Source organism: Sinocyclocheilus grahami, unplaced genomic scaffold (genome assembly GCF_001515645.1).
Source record: "Sinocyclocheilus grahami isolate Dianchi unplaced genomic scaffold, SAMN03320097.WGS_v1.1 scaffold998.1, whole genome shotgun sequence".
Lineage (NCBI taxonomy): Eukaryota > Metazoa > Chordata > Actinopteri > Cypriniformes > Cyprinidae > Sinocyclocheilus > Sinocyclocheilus grahami.
Window position 1 is genome coordinate 219,541 of NW_015506177.1, and position 8,651 is coordinate 228,191.

General features: G+C 36.5%; 1 protein-coding gene across 1 annotated transcript in view; it reads right to left on the reverse strand.

The window, feature by feature from the left end:
* Positions 1-8,651, reverse strand: part of LOC107565380 (transmembrane protein 132D-like) — a 29,455-nt gene that overhangs the window by 14,204 nt on the left and 6,600 nt on the right. Inside the window, exons 3-4 of the mRNA XM_016250594.1 lie at positions 4,203-4,349; positions 1,201-1,375 (exon numbers count right to left, since the gene is read on the reverse strand). Of these exons, the coding sequence (XP_016106080.1) occupies positions 1,201-1,375; positions 4,203-4,349 (322 nt within the window). The remainder of the gene's footprint in view (positions 1-1,200; positions 1,376-4,202; positions 4,350-8,651) is intronic.

Genomic DNA, 8,651 nt, shown 5'->3' on the forward strand with positions numbered 1-8,651 from the left:
TGAGGTCCTGAGCAGTCTGGAGAAGGTTTTCGTCCAGGATATCCCTGTACTTGGCCGCATTCATCTTTCCCTTGATTGCAACCAGTCGTCCTGTCCCTGCAGCTGAAAAACACCCCCACAGCATGATGCTGCCACCACCATGCTTCACTGTTGGGACTGTATTGGACAGGTGATGAGCAGTGCCTGGTTTTCTCCACACATACCGCTTAGAATTAAGGCCAAAAAGTTCTCATCAGACCAGAGAATCTTATTTCTCACCCTCTTGGAGTCCTTCAGGTGTTTTTTCATGTGTCTTGCACTGAGGAGAGGCTTCCGTCGGGCCACTCTGCCATAAAGCCCCGACTGGTGGAGGGCTGCAGTGATGGTTGACTTTCTACATCTTTCTCCCATCTCCCGACTGCATCTCTGGAGCTCAGCCACAGTGCTCTTTGGGTTCTTCTTTACCTCTCTCGCCAAGGCTCTTCTCCCCCGATAGCTCAGTTTGGCTGGACGGCCAGCTTTAGGAAGGGTTCTGGTCATCCCAAACGTCTTCCATTTAAGGATTATGGAGGCCACTGTGCTCTTAGGAACCTTAAGTGCAGCAGAATTTTTTTTGTAACCTTGGCCAGATCTGTGCCTTGCCACAATTCTGTCTCTGAGCTCTTCAGGCAGTTCCTTTGACCTCATGATTCTCATTTGCTCTGACATGCACTGTGAGCTGTAAGGTCTTACATAGACAGGTGTGTGGCTTTCCTATTCAAGTCCAATCAGTATAATCAAACACAGCTGGACTCAAATGAAGGTGTAGAACCATCTCAAGGATTATCAGAAGAAATGGACAGCACCTGAGTTAAATATATGAGTGTCACAGCAAAGGGTCTGAATACTTAGGACCATGTGATATTTCAGTTTTTCTTTTTTAATAAATCTGCAAAAATGTCAACAATTCTGTGTTTTTCTGTCAATATGGGGTGTTGTGTGTACATTAATGAGGAAAAAAAATTAACTTAAATGATTTTAGCAAATGGCTGCAATATAACAAAGACTGAAAAATTTAAGGGGGTCTGAATACTTTCCGTACCCACTGTATATACACAGTATATATAGTAAGTAATGACAGAATTTTATTTTATTTTGGGTGAACTTTAGTTTGAAAAGAATAGTTCCATGTGATCATAACACAAAGGAAATTGCTCAAAAGTAAAAACAAACACTCCCAACCGTGATCAGTGGTGCTATTCCCACATAGTCTCTCTGAATGGTGTAAATTCTCATGGTTCCTTCATCCCGGATCATGTTTCCAGGCAGCTCTAATCGCCACGTGATCATCTGGCTCTCTAACTGATCACTCTGCTCCTCCGTCTCAAAGTCCATCTGCAAGACCTCCAGCAGACCTCTGTAAATACAACATCAGGACACAGTCACATCCCAATCTCTGCAACAAGTGACTTAAATTCATTTTCTGGGTCAAAAGAGACATACAGAGTCAAAGAGGACAGTGTGGAATCTTAATAATGAAAGCACAATCCGCCATCAGGAGAGATGGAGCTTCTCATCCACTTCAGTAACATTAAAACACTCAGCATTCTAATGAGCATATCAGGTTCATTGCATGAATAAGCTCACACCGGGCCTTTCAGCTGGAACTTGCTTTGCTAAAGTGCTTTTATATAACTTACAGAAATCAAACTTTTATACAACTTCTTACAGTTCATGCATTTGTATACGGCATGCTGAAGCTCTCACGTAAAAGGAAGCTTTGAAAGCATCAGAAAAGTTGGTATCTGCGATAATTAAAATGCTTTCCCAGAGTGGACAGATCCATTTGATTCAAAACTCTGCAAATCTTTATACTATATTGTCTTAAATGATGCAATCAGATTTTTGCTTTCAAGACCATTGTTAAAGGATAAGGGGTGAAAAGTCAAGAGAGTCATGACCCATCATCACTATGCTGTGTTAAGTGCTTCCCAGCACAGCGTTAACCTCGCAATTTGGCTCTTCACTGGTTAATGTGGAGATCTCTGCTCTAATCTTGTGGAACGTGCTGGTCTTTAAGCTGGTCTAACACACTGATGCACTGAGGATGTTTAAAGATAAGTGGGTCGTCACTGTAAAACACGGAAAGAAGGGAGCTGAGAGAAGTACTCAGGAAGATACTGCTTGCTGAATGGCAGCTGGTGACAGCTCTCATTGTTGAGCTACTATAGTTTGAAAAATTGAATTCAGCGTAAAAGACAATATAATTACGGTCTTAACATGATTCAGTGAACAAGTGAAATAACTTGATCCTGTACTGATTTCCTGTTGTGAAGAAGTAAGGGCTTGTCCCTTTAAAAAATAGCCAGTGGCCTTTCGTTTACATCTCAGCCATCATCTGCTACTTGCTAATGCTAGTCAGAGACAGGTGGTATTATGTGGTTTCTCATTTTTAAGAGTATATGATTGTACCAAACTGTTATATATGCAAGTGCAAGATGGGTCATCAATAATTTTACTTCATCACTATTTAAAAGTTTGGGCTTAGTAATAGGGTGACCATATGTGCCATTTTCCCAGGACGCGTCCTGGCCAGGATTTCTATATTGCCTAAAATATCTAGGTTTTGGCTTTGTTTGCGTGTACAGACCGATCAGTGTATGACATCAAAATATCATACAGACGGTTCCTTATGCTTTCAAAATGCTTTCGAGGTATTTTGATGTCATGCACCGATCGGTCTGCACACGCAAACAAAGCCAAAACCTAGATATTTTTGGCAATATAGAAATCCTGGCCAGGACGCGTCCTGGGAAAATGGCACGTATGGTCACCCTACTCAGTAAGATTTAATTTGATTAATTTGATCAAAAGAGACAGTAAAGACATTTATAATTCTTTTTGAAATTTCTATTTGTCAAAGAATCCTGAAAAAAGCATTTTGGTTTCCAAAAAATACTATGCAGCAGCACAACTATTTTCAACACTGATAATAATAAATGTTTCTTGATAATAAGAATAGAATAATAAGAAATGTTTCACCAAATCAGCATTTTATAATGCATTCTGAAAGATCCCGTGACACTGAAGACTAAAGTAATGACTGCTGAAATGTAATTTAATTTAATTAGAGCTATTTTAAATGGTAATATTACTGTTTTAACTGTATTTTGACCAAATAATTGTCATGGTGAGAATAAGTGTTAATTTAAAAACACTTAAAAAAAACATTGAAAAGCATACAGTATCTGCTTTTTTAATTAATTTGCCAACCTGTACTAGTACACTATATGACTTCAGCGTTAAAACACATGGAACAAAAGCCGCAAAACTTAAAATTAAATGTAATAATCCAATGAATTAATTAATCATTATTACTTCTGCTTCCTGTAAATCTAAAGTAATCAATACTAAAAAGTATAAGTGTGTTACAAGCTGCTAGGACTATAGTATATATAGTATTCACTATATTATAGAACAGTACATGATACATGCTATACTCTGCAATAATAATGAGAAGCCATTGCCATGGACACTGAACAAGAGCCGATGAGACCAAAAGAAATATGACACCCAGATGGAGGCTCTTATTAACAAGATGCTCACAGTTTTTGAGACGCATTTGAATTGGATCCAGAAACACTCAAAACTCTTTATATGAAAACCAAGCCAATCGCTCCCCAGCTTAGATGCACATAGGTAATACAAACTCAAGAGCTCATTCTTCTTAATAATAGTGGAGGAGTTGTATGTTTTCTGTGAATACAAGCAGCTGAGGTGATGGAAAGATATCACATTTTTATGAAGTTATTTTCAGTTGCTTTCCACATGAATACCTAACGCTATGGAATTGATTTGTGCCATTAATCATGAAATCGCAAAGTGGCGAGTTTTTCTCTGAAGCTGCTTTCTGTGCTTAATAAGTGTCTGTACCTTTTTAACCAGTAAAAGATGGTATTTCATTTTCATTCAAAATACCATCCTAAGGCGAACAGGTTGTCTGAACATCTGTTAGTACCTGAACAATGGGGGGGTGGGGGAGGGAAATAAATTAGAAGGTTGTTTTTCTCTGTCAAAAAATTATTTTGCAATCTGTCACTTAATTCTCACAGTTTCAGAGGAAACGGTCCACATCTGGCGATGTGCAAGGGCAGAAAAAGCTTTTTAGCAATGAAATGTGAACTAGGGAGAGCCTGCGGTTCAGTGGTTTCTAAAAACAATGAGATGATGCAGCGACGGCTTGCCTTTTGCTAGTAAATGTGCTTTTCTTCTGGCAGGTCACAGTAATGGTTTGGGCATCACTTCCTCTCCCAGGTTCCAGAGTGATGTCCCACAGGTTCGCGTCACTGGGTCTGGCTGTGCTGAATGACATGCCTTTTCTTGATGTGGCTCTGTGAGAAGGAACAAACAAACAGACAGATGACATCAGTGGAAAGGTCTAAGCCTCAGGCGGACGCCTACAGTCTGCTGACTGACCGCCTGAAGCATACTGCACACAAACATGATAACACCTGGCTGAAATGGACAGTTGCGATCTTATTGGCTGGTGCTAGTAGGATTTACACAAGTACAGTAAATATACACAACCATTCAAGTATAAGGTCAGTAAGAAGTCTCTTATGCTCAACAAGGGTGCACTTATTTAATCAAAAATGCTATAACAATATTGTGAAAAAATCTCACAATTTAAAATAACTGTTTTCAGCGTTTTCAGTGTCACATGATCCTTTAGAAATCATTCTAATATGCTGATTTGGTGCTCGAGAAATGTTTCTACATTCTTATCATTATCAACGTTCAAAACCGTTTTTTTTCTGAATTCTTTAAGAAAAAAGTTCAAACAGCATTTGAATAGTAACAGCAATCATTTGAAAGCAAAATCTTTTGTAACATTTTAAATGTCTTTACTAAATGTCACTTTTGATCAATTTAATGCATCATTGCTGAACAAATTTAATTTCTTTAAAACAAATCTTACTTAATTGAACTTAAGGACAAAATAACTCAATTTGGTTAGCATCATTTTAAAGATTTGATGTGCAAATTAGCAAATAATCTCAACATTCACAAGAAGAACTGTATATTTGGCTTCACTTTTTGAAATATATTTATGAAACAACATAATACTTTCAAAAATTATGCCCACACTGGTTTATTATCTGCCCCTAAACTGTGATTGGTTTGCTCTAAGTGGGTGTTTCTTGACCAGAATAAACTACTGTATAAACTGGACTAGACTTAATGATAATAGTAAAAAAAAGAAAAAAAAAGAAACAGAAACAGATGGAAAGTAGACTAATCACAGGCTAATGGATATGTAAAATTTTAAGTACGAAGCTCAGTATTTACTGTATGACTGCCTCTGGGCAATACTGAAAGGAAAAACACACAAACATGCTCACACAGTAAAAATCCATGTATGATACAATGAACATGTCCAGTACTAACTGAATGTTTTCTAGAGGGCATGTGTGTTAAAGATGCTGACCTGCACATCGAAAGGTTGAGGTGGAAAAAGTTCACCTGTCCTCTGATGGACAGAAAATCAACAAACACATCTCAAGCCCATCTGCGCTGACATCCCTTTCCATTCAACCTGACTTGTGGGCCACATTTATAAAAAATAAAAAAATAAAAAAACAAACAACATGTACAAAGTGCTAGTAGGATTTACACAAGTACAGTAAATATACACAACCATTCAAGTATAAGGTCAGTAAGAAGTCTCTTATGCTCAACAAGGGTGCACTTATTTAATCAAAAATGCTATAACAATATTGTGAAAAAATCTCACAATTTAAAATAACTGTTTTCAGCGTTTTCAGTGTCACATGATCCTTTAGAAATCATTCTAATATGCTGATTTGGTGCTCGAGAAATGTTTCTACATTCTTATCATTATCAACGTTCAAAACCGTTTTTTTTCTGAATTCTTTAAGAAAAAAGTTCAAACAGCATTTGAATAGTAACAGCAATCATTTGAAAGCAAAATCTTTTGTAACATTTTAAATGTCTTTACTAAATGTCACTTTTGATCAATTTAATGCATCATTGCTGAACAAATTTAATTTCTTTAAAACAAATCTTACTTAATTGAACTTAAGGACAAAATAACTCAATTTGGTTAGCATCATTTTAAAGATTTGATGTGCAAATTAGCAAATAATCTCAACATTCACAAGAAGAACTGTATATTTGGCTTCACTTTTTGAAATATATTTATGAAACAACATAATACTTTCAAAAATTATGCCCACACTGGTTTATTATCTGCCCCTAAACTGTGATTGGTTTGCTCTAAGTGGGTGTTTCTTGACCAGAATAAACTACTGTATAAACTGGACTAGACTTAATGATAATAGTAAAAAAAAGAAAAAAAAAGAAACAGAAACAGATGGAAAGTAGACTAATCACAGGCTAATGGATATGTAAAATTTTAAGTACGAAGCTCAGTATTTACTGTATGACTGCCTCTGGGCAATACTGAAAGGAAAAACACACAAACATGCTCACACAGTAAAAATCCATGTATGATACAATGAACATGTCCAGTACTAACTGAATGTTTTCTAGAGGGCATGTGTGTTAAAGATGCTGACCTGCACATCGAAAGGTTGAGGTGGAAAAAGTTCACCTGTCCTCTGATGGACAGAAAATCAACAAACACATCTCAAGCCCATCTGCGCTGACATCCCTTTCCATTCAACCTGACTTGTGGGCCACATTTATAAAAAATAAAAAAATAAAAAAACAAACAACATGTACAAACTTGTTAATGGCAGTAGAAGGAGATTTAATTGACAGCTTTTAAATCCTGTTCGTAGGACCTGCTAACCATGGGTCAGTCAGCATGGCTCTCAATTCCCTGTTTCACTTGCCAGTTTTAAAACTTGGCTCAATCACTATTGCAGAAAGAGCGATTGGACATTTAACATTGTTGTATTTATCAAGGGTGTAGAGCGAGTATGCCACACTGGAGAATTGAATCTCTCTGTCTCCTTTGGCTTGGGCCAACATTACCACATGTCCACCATTTAGTTTAAAGACAGAGCCAAATGCTTCTTTTCTCCTCCCGTATCTCTCGGCTTTATCCAGCAGCCAGACAGTTTGCCGGTCCCTCCTCTCCACTGATGGGACTTAGAGACCGTGGAATCTTGCCACGTGAGAATCTCCCAGACATGTGCTGGAGTCAGGCGTCTTGGGAAGCACGGCCAGAGAGGAAACAGGTCACGGTGGGAGAAGTAGAATGAGCGCGGCTGACAGCATTGTGACACACTGCATTATCTTTCCGCGACCCCTCATCCATCTTTTTTTTCTTCTCTGTTTCACGCCACACACTGCAATCCTGCCTCAAAAGCAACAGATTTTCATGCAGCGGATCTCAAATGATTCATTAGCGATGTGCACAATGAGCCTGTGCATTAAATGACACATGCAGATGTGCATTTTAATGATTATTTCCCAGAATGTATGATGCGATAAACACACACGTGATGGGCTTTTATCTGGTATTGAAAAGAAATACACGATATCACAGCTGGTTATCAGTTTACGTCACATGTAGATCTCTGGGATAGCATCTGCCTATCAACCCCTGGGACTCAAGGGAGAGGGATCAGAGTCTGTCTTGCCCCATTTTGTATCGTCATCATCTTCAGAGCAGACGTGACATTTTTAGAGAGATTTTAGATTTTTAGATTTTTATCAAATACCATATCCATAGATTTTTAGACAGATGACGCCCTCAGTTGGATGATCCAAACATTTTTAATTCCAGGGAAATGAAGAGAAACAATGAAAGTGTGAGAGACAGAAAAAAAGAAATTGCAATACAGAGAGAGAGAGAGAGTCTGTGAGTGTGTTCTGTTTTGGTCTGCCAGGGGAAGAAACACTGTATGCATGAGTGGAAAAAGAATTCAGTCAAATCTATAATGAGGATCTTGATGGAATAAATCTCTGACACAAAATCAAAGACGGAGGAATATTGATGTGGGGCTGCGTGGTGCTGCCTGCAGGATGAAGTATAGAAAATAGAACAGAATAGAATAGAATTGAACAGAATTCATAACATTAATAAGTAGTATAATATATGAAATATTAATTCTAATATTAGCAAATTAATAGTTTGTGTCTATTCAAATATATGAATAATACAAAACATTTATATCTACGTACATGTACAGTACATTAATGATCTGTTAACCAGTAGAATATATCCATTTAATATCATTCATTAATAATAAAAATATATAATACAAATATTTTAAAATGCTTAACAGATCATAGTTTGTCCAAATATACCAATAAAACAAAATATTTGTATCATAATATTATGATTAAATGTACATTAATAATCTGTAAAGGAGCAGAATAGAACATCATAATTTCCATATATCTATTACAGTATATAATAAAAAATAATCTAATAACAAAAGAACCATTTCACAGTAACATTCATTATTAAGTAATGTTATATAATAATTATTAGCTAATAGTTTGTCTATTCCAATATATGAAAGAAACATTTCTAGCTTTATAGATTTATATTAATCTATTAAGCAGAACATTAAAAAGGACCACTTCATTACATTCATTAAGTAATACAATACATACAAGTAATACACAAATATATATATATATATATATATATATATATATATATATATATATATATATATATATATATATATATA